The 19,680-nt window shown below is 42.6% G+C and overlaps 1 protein-coding gene across 2 annotated transcripts in view; it reads left to right on the top strand.

Annotated features, from left to right (window-relative positions):
- Positions 1–19,680, top strand: part of cntln (centlein, centrosomal protein) — an 81,203-nt gene that overhangs the window by 34,835 nt on the left and 26,688 nt on the right. For both annotated transcript variants that reach the window (XM_020101353.2, XM_069530592.1), the window contains exons 13-19: positions 847–963; positions 7,867–7,967; positions 10,524–10,621; positions 11,620–12,149; positions 15,389–15,470; positions 17,093–17,168; positions 17,529–17,794. In XM_020101353.2, coding sequence (XP_019956912.2) covers positions 847–963; positions 7,867–7,967; positions 10,524–10,621; positions 11,620–12,149; positions 15,389–15,470; positions 17,093–17,168; positions 17,529–17,794 — 1,270 coding nt within the window. The remainder of the gene's footprint in view (positions 1–846; positions 964–7,866; positions 7,968–10,523; positions 10,622–11,619; positions 12,150–15,388; positions 15,471–17,092; positions 17,169–17,528; positions 17,795–19,680) is intronic.

Below are 19,680 nucleotides of genomic sequence, written 5' to 3'. Positions count from 1 at the left end.
GTGTGTGTGTGTGTGTGTGAGAGAGAGATAGAGAGTGAGAGAGAGACAAAAATGGTACTCGCTCCTCATCTGCTAGTTTTGCAATCTGTGGATTTCTCACTAAAAGCTGTTTTAGTTTGCAAATGAAAGGCTAATTGGAATTGAATGTGTTGGGCAAAGACTGATGGATGAGTCGGGTAGTGTGCAGGGATGCAGTTTCGGGCAGGAGGGATGTTGTGTGTGAGTGTTGAAGGGGAAGTCCAGTGGAGGGGGCTGCTACTGAGCGCAAAATGTCATTAAGTATTCATAAGTGAGGTGTAGACATTTGAATGACCTCGTTTGTGAGTGTGTTTTTGCCATTATTTACATTTGCATGGCACACAGGGAATGGTCCACTGCCCTGCCACACAGGCAGTGCCCTGGGCTTTAACAAACATGCATACGTGTGTACATGATTTGCCACTGAAATGTCAAAGTCAAGGCTGTTCATTTGAATACTGCTAAAGATGGCTGAATAACAAAACGAGAGTGAGACTAAGGGGTCTTGTTACCCCAAGTGAACTGACCAGAGGGAACAAGGTAATATACAGTACCAGCCATTTTCCCTTGTTAGTATGTTTGCTCTTCATGCATGCATGTCTGTTCAATATGTTGGACTTGCTTCCCTCTACATTTTGCATTTTGCTCGAAGCATAAACACTGATCTTGTTAGAACCAGTAAACCTCATGGGGACCACAGCCCAGTCCTAAAGAACGTCTTTCTTGGTTAAGGTTAGGGATACGGTTTTGGTTAGATTCTCAACAATGAATTTAAGTCAATGCAAAGGCCTTATATTGATAACTTTGCAAACCTGTGTTTGTGTCCAGGCCTGGTGGAAGGGTGCAGCGTGCAGAACCGTGGCAGCTAAGACAAGAGAACAGTGATGCAGTGTGGAATGAACTGACCTACCTAAAAAACCTCACCAGGAAACTGTCCACTGAAAAGTAAGTCACCTGTCACCCAGGCCCAACACAGATTTTACCTGCATTGGAAATTTTAAACACACACACAATGCTGACAAGAACACAAAGCAAGATGGGACACATCACAACACAAAATGACTAATGGATACATATTGTTGGGAAAAGGGGTAGGGGTCTTCCAGCCAGGAAGAGATAGGAAAGCAAAGGTCCATGTAGGTTTGGCCATACCATTTGTTCAAAACTTTCCCCTCCATGTGTACACATATACTCACACACTCCCAGTGTCCCTTCTTGTTTGTGGGTGTTGAAATTTTGAGTGTGCCCTTCGTAGCTTCACAGCATCCACCTAGCCCTTCACATCATTACCAGCCAGCAGGGGCCAAAGCAAGATCGTTACACTGTGTTCTCATTTGTAAAATTGGCTGCCCAAAAATTCACACATAAAAGTGGAGGAAGTAAAATCACATTATCAGAATCCCTGGCTGTGTCTTTGTAAAATAATTGCATTTTTAATGGAACATTTATGCCAAACTGTAATCTTGTTGCTGATGTTATTAAGCGAGTGTCAATAAGATACTTTACATACTCGGTCTGTAAACCTAAGTGATTGTTTTAATGACAGTGTGACCTTTTTATGCAAGAGGTACTTTATTTATTTCTTTGATGCTTAGTTTTTCTTTCCGTCTCTCTCTGTCCTCCTATCTACTTCTTTTCATCTGTCTCTGGGTGCAGTGTAGCCATTGTCTTGTTTGATCTAAAGAAGCCCCCTGTTACAGTACCACTAACACTGACCTGGTATAATACTACTCAAAGCTTGGCCTAAAGCCACAGTCTTCCTCCCCCCTATTTCCCCTAGCCTTCACCTCTCCTCACCTCTTTCCTCCTCTATCCTATGCCTCGGTGCAGTCCTCTTCTCCTCTTACTTGCCTTCCCAGTTGCCTCCCTCTGGCCCTCAGTGATGCTGCAGTAGGCTGAGGCCAGAATTCTGGAACTTGCCCCCCCTCCACCCCCTCTGCTCACCCCCCTGCCCTGTCCTCCTAATCCCAGCTGAGCTCATTATGATATAGCCCGGCTGCCTCTCTCCAAGCCTGAGCTGTCCGAGCTAATTACAGGCTAGCAGCCCCAGTGCCGCCGATGCTGCCTGTTAAGGGATGTCCATCCACCTGCCCTCCCGCCTGCCCGGCCACAACTTGAGCTGAGCAGAGCAGAGTGGAGCGCTGTATGGTCTGGGGCTGGGGCCTGAGGGGGCGGGGGGGTTACACTACAGTGAACATGCAGGGTCCTTGGAACTGACCTGCGAGGCAAACCACGAGGGATGGTAAGCGGCTGGCGTCTCTTCTAACTGTGTAACCGGCCTGTCCTCCGGGGTTAGTGTTGATCCCCTTCATGTGCCCCTGACCAGCTTCACCTCATCTCCTCCATTCACGCCCCCAGGACCCCTCCTTACCCGGGTGGCTGGTGCAAAGTAAACTTGGATAGGATCTTTACTCTTGGGCTGTTAAAAATCTCTCTGTTCCAGGGCACACATCTGTACACATGCACAGCTCAGTGTGTTAAATTAAACAAAGGCATACTGCCCCTCTCTTTTCCACGCCCTTCAATGGATGAAGCCAGCTTAACCAAACAGCTCTATGTTACTACAATGCAAAATTCTGTTAAGAGGCAGCAAAGAGGTCAGAAGTTGGTATATGACAGTAAAATAACAACAAGAGCTTCTGCAAGCATAACTGCCAGGAAACTCTTGGGGCAAGCAGTTATAGCTTGTTGTTCCGTTGACCGTATTGTAATGATTGTGCTTGTGAAGGTTATGCTAGATAAGTGCTAGCAATGATCCACTAATGGCTAATTAACTCCTGGCAGCTGAAGAATTTAGGGCCAAATAAAGACCCCTTATAAAGCTTTAAATGCCTAGTGGCAGGCTTTAGAGGAGAGATTCTGTTTAAACTCCATTTGTCTCTCATTTCTCCTCCTCATTGTCATGAGATTGCGCACAGATGCTCCCTATCACCTCCTTCAAAAACAGCACTTGTAAAACAGTGTCTTGAGGCCCAAATGACCATTTCCCAGAATTAATATTGCTGGGATAACTCCTGCTCAGTGGGTCCCAACAGTGTTAAGAGAAGGTTATAAGGCCCAGGCACCCCCTGTAATCTCTGCTCTTGAATGAGATGTTAAGGAAGAAGGTGAAACAGGTTTGTTTCTCTGCTCTTTTAGCTGATTTACTGACTCCCTGTGGCTCCGTTTCATGACTTGAGGATGCAATAAGTAACAAATTGTTTATTCTTCAATAACTCAAACTTGAAAATTATAGCATGCACCTGCAGCATGAATTTGCCAGGAGGACAAACTTTTTTCAAGCATGTCAGTGATCCACTGAAAGGATTTCCATGAAACATGATATAGCTCTGGGGGAAACCCATTACATTTTGGTGCAGATCAGGACACAGATCCAGGAATTTAATTTCACTTTCTTTAACATTGCAAGGTAGAGCATATTTCAAAAATGTTTTCTCAGGGAATAATCTATGGAGCTTAATGCACAAAATTTAGGGAACTATGAATTTATGAAAAACTCTTAAAAATGAAGTAACCACTTGAAATCAGTTTTCATGTATTGATGCCAAACAATCCATGATATCAACTTTTAACAATATTTCTATATTTATACTTTCATTGTTTATTCACCAAACATTTTAATTGCAACACAAAAACCAATCTAAGCTCTCAACCTTTAACCGTTTTTTTAAGGCAAAAGGGACAGAATATACTTGTGACACCAAGACCGATTTTGATTGAGATTTCCTGGCAAGTAACAATGTGCAGGGTGGGCTAGAAATTTTGCAGTGGGATCGTTTTATCTGCCTCATTACGCATCGGTCTGCAGCCCTCCATGTCCATGCTTGTTAATTGTTGTTAAAGGTCTGTTGGTAAAAAGAGGCAGGGATTATTTAGGCCTCATAAACAGAATAAACACATGCAGCGCATCCTCAGACTTAAGATGCTATGCTCAGACAACATCAAAGCATAAATTAGCCAGCGATTACTGGGGGAAAAAGCCTTTGAGATCATTTGCTCTGCAGCAGCAGTGAAACCTCCTCTGCAGAGAGTGACCATTATGGATGTGAACCTCCCCAGTAAGCGACGTTGACACTAATTAAGTTTAATAAAGTTTACCCTGATGCTTCTCATATTTTTTTAGTTTCATCTTGATTTGCTAAAAGGTATTAGAAGTAATGAGTCTGCCCCCCCCGGACCAGGGCTTAGTTGGAGGAGGGACACATTTGCTCAAACACACACACAAACAGAATGTTTTATTCATGATTAAAATTCAGACAAGTAATGTTTTTCCTTCATTAATTATTTGATAAATTAATTATTACGTTAAAAAAAATTGCTTAACACTTACTAATTTTGATGCAAACTTCAGTGCGCCTTCAAGTTGGGTCGGTCCGAATAAAAAGAGCAAATAGAATTAGAGAACAAAGGATGTTATTGGTTATTTCAAAGAACCAAATCTCATGAGTAGACTTCACACATTCAGTAGAGAATGTGCTAATAAATACATCATCCATCCATTCCGTCATCCATCCCTTCATTCATTCATTCACTCATTCACTCATTCATTCACTCACTCACTTCATTAGCTGTACCGTTTGATGTTCGTAGTGTGCATGGAGCCAATCCTAGCTGATAACGGGCAAAAGGCAGGGTGCAGGTTGCAGGTATGTCACAGGGCCAACCTAACAAATACCAGAATATTATGATTATAAGATGTTTAATTTTATATTAGGATACCTAGTGACCCATCAACAAGGCTATTAAACAGGGAAACGTGGGCATCCTAGGTTGATCCCACAAGCAGTTTTATTACACGAATGCCGATTCACCTCTTGTATCAGTGGCTTGTGGACCTTCCTCTTAAAGACTTACTGTTGCTGTTGCCGCTACATTGCCCACAGCTAAAACACAGCACCGAGCCATGTAAACTCCACCAGTCACCATTTCTGCTGACAGCAGTGGCTTATCCACCCAAACTCCCTCTATGAATGAACAGCCCTCTAGCTTGAGTTTAATCATGAGGGAATATTACACACGCAGACACACACCCACACACACTCACACACACACACACACACACACACACACACACACACACACACACACACACACACACACACACACACACACAAACAAGAATCTCTCCCCTGTGATAAAAATGCCAGAGGTGTTTTCGCTTTCTCACCCAATTCCCTGCTCTACCCGTGTATTTTTATGCGCTGAGCAAGAAACCAAAAGGAGGCTGGCGTGTGGAAGCACAATGGCTGCAGATGATGTTGTGTTCTACACCCTTGTGGATGGAGGCTGGCAGTTTGTGCTCTAAGCTGTGTTTGGTGCAGCACAGGTAGGGATGAGATCAAATGACATGGAGTGGATAACTCAAGGCTGAAGTTCAAATGTGCAAATGTTTTTTAAAAAAAGGGCCAAAAAGCGGCGTGAGACACAGAGTTCCATTGCAGACCACATCATTACCAAACATAACACTCGTTTGTTGCCTTTCCTTTGGTTTCTGCCAAGACGCCTCTTTTGCTTTTATACTTGCTGACTATTATTCTGCCTTAGGTGAAGCGGCATGTTGAGAGGGAGTTGAAAATTGTTCGGCAAGCTTCATTTGATTTGTCATCCAGATTATAAACAGACTTTGTGTACCCTATAGGAAGTAAATCTGCAGAGAAACCCTTTTCCACAGTGATAGCTCGGCTATGACTAGAAAACATAGTTTCATTTCACATAAACTGCAGGTTACTGGAGGTAGTTTGACGAAGGGAAAACCTCTGGAATTTGTTTCAGTTGGAGGCAGTCATAATGTGATGCAGATCTAAAAGGTAGCTCCTTAAGGTTGGGATTTATCTCAGTGCTACCACAGCCTTAGAGTGTTGCCTAAACATCTTTTTGGATTCTTAAATTTGCCCTTTTCCCATCATCAGGACCCCAGTGGGGTGAAAATAGTAAGCATCTGTTTATCAAATGATGTACTCACGCGAGGAAGCAATGTGCAAGGAGTGAGACTGTGAGGGAAGATGTGAGCATACGCCATCTAAGAATATAGTTTTGTGCAGTGAAGAATGAAATAGATTTGAGATTTGGTGTATGTGTCACCTATGGGAAAAAAGGCAGTACATACTGTGGAAATATGTTTGTATTAACAGTTTATTTAAAAGTAGAATTTTAACATGTTGACCAAGTTGTTAAACAAATGTGTTGACTGATGCCATCTGTTGTTTTGATGCAATACAAAACTCTTGGCTCTGTAACTTTGTGACTCACACAATGCAAGTTTAAAAAAGTAAAGTTCTAAAATATAAACTGGCCTGCAAACCAGATACATTTTTGAAATAAAAATATTGTTTTAGGTTTTGTTTGGTTTTCTGATTTTTAGACAGGTGTCTTCTCCATTCAAACTTTCAGGCTTGAAAATGTCCTCAACTTTCTGATTACTACACAATGTTGTCTCTGCAAATATTGAATGTATTACTCTTAATAATTGCTCTTGTAACATCCCCACTTGCCGATCTGTTAATTTTATTTTTTATGGCAGATTGAAGCACAAACTGCAACAACGTGAGTGTTACTGAATAAGGATGCAACAGTCCTCCATCTCTAGAGTGTGATGTTGTGAAACTGGAAGCCCCTGGCCAATGAACTACATCTGCAATCCAATCCCTCCTTCATCCAAGAAAATATGCTTATCCTTCAACAAAATTGAATGTTTTGCATCTGAACTTTGGATTAGCGTCAATACTATCAGCATCCAAAAAGGCATAAAAGAGAAACATGAGATGGAACAAGCTCCTACCGCATACTGCATATTTCAGTTTGTTTGTCCCATTAGCATCCTCCACACATAAGGCAGTGCCGGTGCCTCATCGACTTGAGTTCATTTATGGAGGCAAATCCATACAGGAGCGACACATATCCATCTGCTTCCTCGCCTCCCTCAGGGAGAGTCATTTGTGTACTTATTTAAGCAGCGGTCAGCCATTAGACCAAGCCTCTGCTGTACTGTGGGCTAAAAACCTAATTGCTTCCCTTCCCTGTGCTATGGTGATAATTTTCCCAAGTCGTATGGAAAATCCTCTTGGTGGATCTTGCAAAATGAGATTGGTTTAAAAAGTGTCTCGTTTAAGTTAATTTCCATTATTCTCATCTTAATTCATCATAACCACAAATGGCTCATTTTACACCTCATACAGTTTAGAGTGTATCATGCATGCTGTACTCACCACTTGCCTTAAGAAGTCGGTCAGAATAAAGACCTGCTGTTGTAATGAGGTAAACTGAGGGAAGAAGGCCACTACAGTAGTAGCAGCAGCAGCAGCCTGTTTCTAGTTTTTCTCTCTGACTCTGTGGAGCAGAGGGGAGGGGAATTAGGTGTGTGTTTCAGGTGTGGTTGCCTCTGTGGGCCATGTGTATCCTCAGTAGACTTCTGTTGGGGTCCTAATAATAACTTGAAAGTGCAAAGTCTCGAGCATGGCTCCACGTAATTAGCCTTTAGCAGAAATCAAGCTAATTGCACAGAGGTAATTGGGCACTCTCTCCACTCTGTTTGTCTGTTATGATACACACACAGATGCACACTGTACTTTCCCACCTTGGCCTTTCATGTTGCATGTCACTTTGATTTTTCAGATGAATTAAAAACCATTTTAATTAGTTGATTTCCTCTGCATGTTGTCTTTACCGTTGGGATAAAGCCAGCACACAAATCAAGATAAAATGTGGAAAAAAAATTTTTTTTAAGATTTTAAAAAAAATTCAAATTTTACAATTCTCATGATTTGTCAACTCTTGGTTTTTTTTAATATGTTTTTGTAGAATAGATATAAGTGCTATGTGAGGAAAAGTTTACAATGTGTTTGAATGCAGAGCCGGCTTGGAAGAGCAGATGGACATGTTACGAGTCCAGGCAGCTATGGACCGGGCCACAGTGAAGGAGCTCCACCTGTGTCTTGCCAATGAACACCAAGGTGAGCCCCTCTTGCTTTATATTGGAAAAGTCTTTTTGGAGCCAAATAGTGATGATTGTTTAAAATTATTTTCTTTTCTGTTGGTTTGTAAATCTTTTGCCCAAATAGAATTTTGCACATGTATTGTTACGTGTCAATCACACATTCAAAACCCACCTTTAAGCTACCCTTACCTCCTGGACATGTGTAACAGTGAGCAGAATTAATAAGACCTCTCCCAGTGGAATTAATAGGACAACTCAATTAAGAGTTGATCAGCTCCTTGCAAATTGATTGAAAGATCAAGTAGTGTTCATCTTGTCTGAATACATCATTCCCAAAGTTAAAAAGCACATTGCTTTTAATTGATTCCGCATCCTTTTGTCAGATGCCGACCACTGCAATCGGTGGCTTTAATTAACTCGTTCAATAACAAATCTGTCCCAGATCACTTTAATTTTCTTCACAACCAATGATGGTGTCTGTTAGTGATGCAAGCCTGTGATTTAAAGGGTGGCACTAATTAAAATAGTGAATCCTGTCCTATTGACAGTCTAGTCAGGAATACCAGGAAATAAGCACCTTAGAAAGGACACACTTAGTTTTACATCTTATCAAACAAATAATCTCTAAATATAAATGTGATACAAGCACCTTTTTGAAACAGTTGGCAACCACAGTCAGTGACTTTGCACAATGTTCTCCCCAATGAGACTGGTGTTTTTGTTATATTAATGTTAAATATGCCCTTTCTCCCATAACAACTTAATATATGAAGTTAAGGATTAGGTTTTGTGTGGAATGATACTTCATACTATGTTTACATGAATGACAACAATTCATGTTTTGTTTATTGTTATAACCAAACTTCGCAATGACCAGTCTCACAATGAATGTGAACACGTGTGCTATCGGGATCAATAGGAAAGCATTAGAGCGCTTGCCATATTTTATGTTAAAGGACACAAAATCTCATAAATCATTTAAAAATGCAACAAATAAATAAATCATTGAAAAAATGATTGTGAGAGAAAACTTATTTATCACAGTTGCATAACCCATTTTAATTGTTGTAAATAGTGAAAGTAAAAAAGTTGTATAGCCTACTGGGATGACTGAGGCAAAGATGATCTCATCATAAACTTTGTGAAGCAATAAATGTCGGTTATGTCAATTATTTTCCACTTAGACAGCATGTTTGCCAACAAAAGGAAGTGAACCCAACCTCATTAAAAATAAATGTTGTGAATGGCCACAACATTTACTCCTGAACAACCTCTGTGACCCGATCAAAGGGATAGCGGGTTGATGGCTCACACTGGAATCACGCTAACGAAAGACAGCAGATGAAAGGAACAGGGCCTTTGTGCTGCAGCCCATGAGGAGACGTGGGAGGGACGTTAATGTATGCCGCAGTGCCAGGACCTCCTCCAACAGTGGGTGACTAGGGAGCCACCACGTCTTCTTATCAAGGTAGTGCTGAGGTGCCAACTCCCAAGCCACCAGCACTGGAGCTGGATAATTGTCTCCCAACCTGGTTATGTACCCAGCGAACACGGCAGCCCTCCTGTCCTATTTGGTGCTCTGTTTGATTGACTGTGACATGCTGGAAAGACAAAAGAACAGCCTAATTCAAAGTAACAAAATTCCCTGGGCAAAGCGTCAAATGTGAAGCAAAGAAGCAGCAGCCTCTCTCAACAAAACCCCTCTCTCTCTTTACTCTCTCCTACTATGGCCTCTTTTTCCCACTCACTCTCCAAAAATCAACTGACCTAAAAGTCAAGGTCCTGAATATTTAATGCTTCCAGCCTCGTTGTACAAATTATTTTGGTCGTTCTGTCATGAATGTTTAACAGGCGAGAATGAAAGGCAGAAAGTTGTATGTTGTTTTGTGTTGCCCTTTGCATATAGGTGAGCCGGAAAGATATTCCAACTTCTGCAGGTGTATCTACTGTATGTCAAACATCAGTGACACTGAGGCCTTCTGGGTTCTTTATGCGCACATGAATATGTTAACATCCAATCCCCAGACACTTTGACTACAGCATGTATTCTGTTGTTATTGTAAAGCCTAAATCATATGTTTGCCAAGGCCACATTTGAAGTTCTCAGAATAAAGCAGCATGTTAGTCTGGTGAGATTAGTTGTCCATTGGGGAAACATAGTGGACTACAAAGCAGTGCAGCCTGGGGCTTGTGTCCACGAGGGATTCAAGCACTTCTCTTCGTTTGTTTAAGATCTCTAGAGAGAGGTTGCCCATTGCATGTACCAATGTGTGTGTGTGTGCTTTTGAAAACTGTTTTCCTATTTCCTTGTGGGCTACTAAATAAAACACCTTTCTGTTAATCTGGTTGAAAAAGCTTATTTGATAAGATTTTAGAAACAGGAGGTAGGTTGTTAGCCATGAACATTTCAAGATCTTTCAGCATTAGTGATTCTGAACCTGGACCTTAAGATTGAAGTTAGACATTAGTAATGCTAATTGATTTAATGTACCCTCTTTATTATCATTCTATTGATTGAGCAGCCAGAGTTTGACAAACCATGTCACAATAACATCTTTGTTCCTCTTTGCAGAATTGCTTCACAAAGTGGTAGAGGAACACCAGGTCAAAAGCAGCACTCCGAAAAAGCCTTCTGTTTCTTCAGAACGACTGGAACAGTCATTTAAAAAGGTACAGCACTATGCCATCACTAAGTGTTCATTGTCATTGCCAATAAAAGAAACCTGACAGAGCCATAACTAAATGCCTCTCAAACAATTGGGTTTTATTCTATGAAGAATGATTTGAAAGTGTTCTCGCTCTCGGAAGGATTGGTCATTCGCTAATTTCCAAGTCAAGTGTCAGCCAGGACGCCATTTGTTTTTCTCCATGTTAAAAGTAATTCCAGGTGTAACTACAAATAATAACTGTGGGGGTGGAGTATAGGAACATGTATTAAGTTATCAGAGAATACAACATTTTGTATTGTAGCTCTTAGTAGCTTGCTCATGTTAAAAACACATGTTTTTAAAATCCCTGCTTGCATACATTTATTTGCCCCCCACCCTTTGACTTTCAAGGCAGTGAATTATCAAGAGTTGGGATGGCCATCTAATTTTTTTTGAAAGGTACCAGGCTTCACCAGCAGGCAGACTGTGAACCAAATAAAAGGGAAAAATTGCCTGGAGGCACAAACCCAGCAGGCATCCACTGTTCTCTTAAACAGTCTCCACCAAAGATCTAACAAATAGACTAAGTGTTCTTGGTTGCTGTCTAGTTAGGGTTGATCAGGGTAAGTAGGTGCCAGTCAAATGTCCATAATCTTGCTAGGCTGCGAAGGGGAGTGTTGACCCCCCCCCCCCCCCCCCCCCACACACACACACGCACGCGCGCACACACACACACACGCACACGGGTCCAACCTTTCACACAGCATAAACCATATTCACTGGCACATACCCCCGTTAGAAAATGTCAGTGGAGAGGAAAGCCTCTATATACATGCTTCCGCAAGCAGGTCAAGTCAGTTACTGGCCTTTCTCATTACAATTTTTAATTTAACAACAGGATTTTGACTTTGGAATGTTGTTTTCAAGAGTTCTCTATGAAGAAGTTTGAGAATTTATGGTAAAAATTTCAGATATATGTAAAGGAAAGAATGGACAATGTTGTATCTCTGATTCTTTCAGATCGAGCAGCTGGAGTGGAAGATGAAGTCCCTGGACAAGGAGACAGAGAGGCTGAGGGAAGAGAAAGAACAGTTACTTGAGGCCAACAAAGACTTGGCCCTCAACTGCCACAAATTCCAAGCCTCCCTGGATCACCTGCGAACTCAGGAAGCTGTTCGTGAAGAGGCAGCCCAGGCCCAGGCCCTGGCCCAGGGGGAGCAGCACTGCAACAAGATCATGGCTGTAGAAGCCCGGCTGGCTGCATCTCAGAAAGAGGCGACCAAGCTTCGACATCAGTTGCTGAAGCTGAGACAGGAGCTGGGGATTCTCAGAGCAGCCAGGGACTTCTATAGGAACCATGCAGCAGGGCCAGTGCGGGCAGGTGGGATCGCTAGCAACATTAGCAGCAAGGTTAAATTCAAAACAACTAGGCTCAGAGGTCCACCACACCAGCGCAGCCACCGAGCAGTCAGCCCCAATCAAGCCATCAGCTGGCAAGGCCGCAGCCCCAGTCCCACTAAGGACGAGTGGGAGGACATGAGCGTAGATAGGTAATGATACACACGCACACACAGATGCACTTCTTCTTCCTGCCTCCCGCCTCATTATTTTTAGGTGGTAGGAATGGAGAGGGTGGGTTGGCAGAATCATGGGGGGGCCACGCTGCATCGAGGGGACACTGTGCATATGCAAAGCGTAAGCAAATGGGTGATTGAATTTCATCGTCTGTCTAGTTGGTATTCAGAAGCCAAAAGAAGAATGTGAGCAAGAATGATAGAGAGTAGGAGAGAGGAGGAGGGGGGAACCACTGTCAGATCCTTTGAAATATCCTGGGATGCCTTGCTTGGAGCTTATTGACTGAAATTTGCATGCAAAATTAGCCACCTCTCCACACAAAGTTGAACCGATGCCAGAAAAGCCAAGGGATAAGGAGACCGCCGAAGCCTTGATACCTTCCAGTGATGCCATTTTCATGCACTAGTCACGCTATCTTGAAATTGACAGTTTGGCAGTTTGATTTAATTTACTGGTCCTGTGCATTCTCTAACCCCCCCCTTGACAGCGCTAAGGATCCCCCTGCAAGTACCAAGCCCCCACCTTCAACCACCCACCCACTTCCTCAACTCATACACACACAACCATACACAGAGAAGCCAATGCCTCCATGTCTAGTCAAGTTTGTTATCTAGTGGCATGTCAATTCACAAATGTGTGTGCTACACCTATTTCCTCCAGCCACACTTGTATCCTCCTCCCAACACACATGCATACTCACAAACACACACACACACACACACACACACACACACACACACACACACACACACACACACACACACACACACACACACACACACACACTTCTCTCTTACCCACCCTCCTCTCTCCTCTCAGTGCCTTAATTTAGTTAGATACATTTTGAATGACCCTACTCGGCTCACTACCAGATGTCTACAAGCTGTTTAACACCCTCTAAATTAAGAACCATCGACAGTAATTATTTCATGTATGTTTTATGCAAAAAAGCCACTGAGCCAACATTTATTGAGTGATGGTCGGAATGATTTGATTTCAAACACTCAGAGCTATCGCTGATATTTATTTCCCTTCACTTTTCTCCCTGTATGCCTCTCTCACTCTCTCTCTATCCACTCTCTTTGCTCTGTCCCACTAACTCGCCATCTCTTCACCAACTAATTCATCTGACTCTAATCCCCAGCTCTATCCACGTGAGGCTGTTTAACAGGGACTGGGTACAGCTATGCCCTGCTTTCCTAATGCCTCTCCATGTAGCTAATAAGCAGCAGTCTAATATATACTTTACCTGAGAGGAGGATCTAAGTGGATTTGCGAAGAAGGGGTCTAAACTGAGATGTTGTCTTATTTAAGGCACCTGTCAACTGATTTGTTACTGTAAAGCCTTCTGCGTCTAGTATCTCGCAGGGGTCTTCTTCAGCAGTATGTCTGGTAGGCGCTGCCGGAAATACAGTGTTTCTGCCTAAGGAGCTTTGGCCCTAATAGTGTCAAATAAAGATGTCAGACTCGTTAAGGGTACTGCCAATTCTTTGTTTTTTTCCCCCCCTTCTAGTTCTCGCTGCCTCTGGCTCGCTCTCTGAATTTTTGAGCTTGCTGGAGGAAGCTGACCATTTTGAGCGGATCATCAGTTTTGTTGGCGAGCAGGGGGTATGGAAAATATCTCACTGAATAGTTCTGTTAGAAGGAAGTGATGTGTGTTTATATATTACAGAGGTTCTTGATGGACACTACATTACATGAGGAAATTACAGATAAGGACAAAAAATGTTCAATCTTGTGGAACTGTGTTGGAGGAAATCAAGGCCCTTGTTCTTAAAGATAATCCCCTCATTAGGTGTTTTGATTTTGGGATTTGGTCAGAGGTTACCATGGGTTTTTTCCATTTATTCGAAAGCTTGGTGATTCGTTCCTTGGTCCCCCCCCGGATCCAGGAAAACAATTTCACGAGGCATTTTTCAAAATTTTCACCGTTCTTCCAGAGAATAATGCAAGAATATTTATGGATAAAATCAGACATATCTAGGAGACTGATTTCTATGAGTGAATGAAATTTGGTGGAGCTTGATTGAATTTAAGACTGTCGGGCCTTGGCGGAGGTTTGTGCTCGGCTGAATAGTTTATTCAAGTTTTCTCTTTAGTTTATATCTGTATTTGACTTGCATCGTTTTGCATCCAGCCTGTTAATGCATAAATCTGTGTTTTATGTACAGTATCTGTGCACAGACACACCAACTCAATATCCCCTGAAGCATCATCTTAAAATGCAAGCACAGCATTCTTAACTATATGATATATGGAAGCACATTCAGGAGACAACTTTAACAGTCTGTGGATACAGTTACAGTAATTCTTGATGACTGATTGGCTCATGTTAACTGTACCATAGTGAAAGTAGTATTTGTCAGTTTCAGTTTGAATATTATATATATAAATTGAAATTAATAAAAAAAGATTTATTTGAATTTGTATTCACATGGCTTAATTTATGTCAAACTTGTTTAGTAGTCTTAGCAGGAAGAACAGGGTAGCATTTTTCATCAAATGCATAACCTCTTAGTTGTGGGTTCTTAGTGGTGGTGATTAGTTATCATCAGCAAGTCCCTCTGCCCCCTCCAGACCAGGTTTAACCCTAACTAGCCCCCAGTCTTGTCAAGTACCAGTTATATCCTCTCTCTGTGGTCTTTACCTCTGCTGCTTCTCCGAGGCCCCACCTTAATAAACCCGGCAGCGTAAATGTCACTGGCTTCCACCTTCACATCAAAGGTCACTGTCAATAAACCTGTGTGTGTATGTGTGTGTATTTGAGGGTGTGTGGCTGTTTGTGTGTATGTGTGTGTATTTGAGGGTGTGTGAGGTTGTGTGTGTGCGCCTCAGGAAGCCCTTACCGTGTGTCCATCAGATGCAACTTTGCTTGGCTCCGCTCAGCCGTGCCTCTCATACACGTCTGTCACACACAGAGGGCTAATGAAGGCCACAGCCGCTCTCATACATGTTGATGCATTCACTATCAGCACCCGACACTGCAGCTTTTCACTTAATTTACACCCACATTTACACTTCCAGCTCAGAAATTGGATGGGACATTGATTTTCTGTTGGAGGGAGGGGCGGCAAAATGCACATATTTTTGCTTGATGTCAACTAAATCAACCATAAATGGTAAATTGGTTTTTTGTCCAAGGGTGGTACTTTCAGAACCAGTGTTGTGGGTTCAACTTCTGGTCTGTAATAACCCCTCTCACCTTTCTCCACAGTGACAGCGGTGAGGAGTACTTGGACAGTCTCGACAGTGTGCCCTCAGGGAAAGCACCTCGCAGACAACATGCAAACCGAAAGGTTGGTTTGCCCTCATCCTTAAATCTCTCGGTTATATAATCATAAACTGCACTGTGTTCAAATTTTATGTCTAGATCCTCAATATCTAATTTATTTCTTTAAAAATGGTTGCAATGTGACATTCATTATATTTGGAGGAAAGTTATCCCTATTTATTAGTGAAGCTGATGTGTTGAGATACTATACAAAACAAAATTGCAAGCAGAATTTAACATTAATTGTAAATTAATTCAGAAGAATCCTATGTGCTAAATTATTTACAGCTACATTATCATAGACATGGTAATTGGTTATGTGGCTATATTGTTAATCAGTTAAAGGAAGGGTAGGTAATCCTGGAGAAGCTCGTAAGAGCAGGCTACATTAAGAAAATATGCTACAGATACAACCTCCACCCTCTCGTCAAAGCTACGCCCCAAAAACACAAGAACGTGCACTGTGTGACAGCCACATGCTGACTTTTCTGTTAACCGCCCGTAAACATCTGACAATCGTTTCAACATTTTTTTAAAAATATTTTCACGGTTTTCTCACATTTTAGGAACCAAAAGATTTATCGATTAATTAAGAAAATAACGGTCCGATTAACTGTTTACCTGATGATACATTTTTGAGTATTTCAATCGCGCTTTGTTTTGTGGTTTGGTTCATGCCAATGTATAGATCTTTTAAGTGTCCCATCCTTTTCCTCCTGCGATCACAAAGTCTTCCTCATGTGTGGTGGTTCTCTGTTTCCTTTTCGCACCATGAAATCAATAGGCCTGGACCCTTACTCTTGTCCACATCAAACCACTTCACAGTAGGACATGGCAGCTCCAAACCCCAGAGAGATATGTCTGTCAAAAAGAGAGATGAAGAGAGGAAAAAGGAGGGACCTTTCTAAAGATACTGTCCTTTTCTCTTCTCCATTTCTCTTTTTGGAATGACGGGAAAAAGGTAGAAGGTGGGGAGAAGGAGAGAGTTGCTGTTGTACATGTTGCAAGGGAGCTGTCAGGACCCCTAGTCTCAGATCCCCTTTAGTTACTCCCACTCCAGATCTGCTAAATGTGCCCATCAGCTCCTCCGGGCTCATCGCTATGACAGCCCCAGCCCCTCACGCCGCGCTATGTCACAAACCAAAGGTTTCGTCTCACTGCTCCTCTCCACATGGCACTCTGTGATCAAACCTGGCACTGATCAAATCCTATCTGACCCTGTACAAAGGAAACTGAGAGGACGGGGGGTAGGGGAGGGTTCTTTGATGTCACTACAAACAACAGTGGAGTTGGGTAGTGTCTTGCATAGGCACTTATGAGTGTAAATGATTACACACTCGCACATACACACTCGTCATACTGTAGGAGTATATCTGAGCTTTCAGACTGATTGAACAAAGGCGGCATTTGCAAGCATCTGTCAGAAGTAATAACCGTGCTGAGAAGCGTTCAAGTTCAAGTCAGTCGAACAAGCTCAGGTGAATTATTAAAGCACAGGGTGATTTGTCTTGTCGCGTTAAACTGAGCACACACTGTGATCACAGTGTCATTATGAGCTGCGTCTCAGGAAGCGTAACATGTCAACCGGTTGTGTTACATTAAACAGCTGCTTTTCATAACTGTCTCTGACTTTTCTGCTTTTTTTAGTCCTACAGGTGTTCACTGATCTCAAAAGCACCAGAAGCTGATTCTCACAGAAAACAACGCAATGTTCCTGCCCAAGGTAGGATACGTTTTCCTGTTTCGTACCTATGCAAAACTACAAAAATCTAATCCACTCTTAATTGAAGCATTAAAAACATTCAATGCATGTACATTCTGTCGATCAGAAACAAGTATTTCAGAAGTTAACAAGCTTTGTTTTTTGTTTTTTTCCCCCAAGAATCTGACACTCCTCAAATGGGTATAAATGAAAATGTTAATCATTCAAGTTGTTAAATATATCTCAGTTTTCACTTGTGCATACACAAAGACACCTTCACATACGGCTGTTAAATCCCAGCAGTAGATTCTAAATAGGGATTTGGAGTTTTCCTGTGCTCTTGTCAACTCTGAGGCGCCTGCATGTACTTCCTCCTGTTAGACGATAAACAGCATGAGCCCTGGGAACGAGGGACGAGAGGAGAGAAAAGGAGGTGGAGGAGGAAGAGGATGCTGAGGACCCAGTGCTGCTCCTCCTCTGCTCTGCAGCAGCGCGTAGAGTCCCTACAGCGTCACATTGACATACTGCAAGGTGCCAGGAAAGATGCTGTGCTTTCAGCCAAAGAGCTGCGGAGGGCCAATGAGAAGATCATGGCACAGCTCAACTCCCTCACTGAGAAACTCTGCAGCAGAAAGCAGCTCACACAGGTAACTTGGGGAGAAAAACCAGGGAGATGCGTAAAGAGGAAAGCCAGTTGTAAGTGTTGGGAAGTTTCTTATTTGTCTGTCTTTGTCTTTATTTTTCTGGTTCTCTCGTATTTGCTATGAGCTGAGAGTGCAGCAGTAGCAGGTCCTTTGCCCTTATCATGCTTAATAAGTGTGGCTGACAGGCCTACCCTCGCCTGTGGAGGTCAGCACCACAGAGCAGAAGAGAGAAGGAGAATCTCTCTTTCCCTCTCCAGCTCGGCTGTTGTCTCGTCCTGCTGAATGTTTTAGTGAGACAGTTCTCCACAACAATCTGGGTCACTAGCAGTTACATTTCTTCAAATATGTGCACCTGTGTGCACAGACGAATACAAGGGGACTGAGTCCAGTGCCATACGCCCATTGAGTTATTTAGTACCTGCCTCCAGGTAGGAAACTCTTAGACTTGGTATAGATTATAAATAAAACACATAGCACTTTGCCCCCTAAACAGTAGCTTTCCTGTCAGGGCCTCCTTATAGACACCAACATATGTACACACAAATACACATACACACACACATACAAATACACACACCAACACTGACACAGATACAGTCGTTAATCCAAAAGGAGGCAGGAGACTTGGTGGATTCAGACATAGCAGCAGCCAGTGAAGGTGCACTGGACACCTGATTAGGTGCATGTGTCTGTATGTCTGTATATTTACTGAGTGGAATAGTACAGATACAGTATATTGCACTTGTACACACAGGTCATGAGTGCAGCCCTCATAGTGTTGCTACCTAGGAAGTGGCCCTTGTGCTCCTACCCGGGCATCTGATTGCAGAGGCCCAACGAGACCTTAGACTCAGACACAGCAGTAAAGGCACACAAACACACACACACACAACACAGACTGTTGTGTGGACTGAGGGGGAATTGTTGTCTTCCTTCTTGTTTCCTCTTTCCTTGTGCAGTATTAATGCCACTTCTCCAGAGAAAGTTTCAGCCAACTGCCTGTCCAAAGCCAGGTCTTGTTGCCCTCTCTGGAAAGGGCAAGAGGTGATGGACTTTGGGCTCGTTCCAGCCGGTCTGGGCCAACTCTCCAACTAAAACTCACTGCTTGTAATTGGCTTAGGACAGCCTCCACAGGGGCCATCATGTGAGAAGTAGCATGGCAGTTTCACAGAAACTTGTTTGTGTTGCTCTGTCTCCTGATCCTTTGGCCATTCTGTCCTCCCCTTGTGGCTCGTCTCCTACCATCCCAAAGCCTTATTTCCTTATTCCTTCCATTCTTACTTGCTTTCCCTTATTTTCCATTTCTGTTCCCCTGTTCTTGTGTTCTTTCTATGAGTTTGGATAGTGGGCGTTTAAATATCTCAATAACTGAATGGAATAGTTGATATATGAATTAAGTGAAGTGAATGCCCCCACATCACCAGCAATGATCCGTCATCAAGTCAGTCTATTATGGATGTTTAAAATATTTACTTTCATTTTCTCTTGAAGATAAGGTGTATTAAGGTCAGCTCATATTTTATGTTGGCATTATTATTGCAATTATTCCCTAAATTTAATATTTTCATTTGGATAAAAATACAGGCCAAAACCTAGGAAAATTAGGCCTGATTTGTAATCAACTGGAATTCTCCTTTAGTGTGTCATAAGAAGCTTAAAAGATCAGGTGACAGGTGAAGTGTACCCGCCTTGTAGAAACGTGCTAGTCATGCATATCATCTAAACACCGGCTCCTTTGGCTGCTTGGATTATCAACCTCACTCATTATCATAACACTCCCATTTGCTTCACTCTTCAGGTTCACTGGGATGGCGTCTCCTTAAATTTACCAACATTATCTCTTTGAGTGTGGAATGTCCTGCCCTCCTCTAACATGTAAGGGGCCAGGA

Source organism: Paralichthys olivaceus, chromosome 8 (assembly GCF_024713975.1).
Source record: "Paralichthys olivaceus isolate ysfri-2021 chromosome 8, ASM2471397v2, whole genome shotgun sequence".
NCBI lineage: Eukaryota > Metazoa > Chordata > Actinopteri > Pleuronectiformes > Paralichthyidae > Paralichthys > Paralichthys olivaceus.
This window is presented reverse-complemented; position numbering and strand designations above follow the sequence as displayed.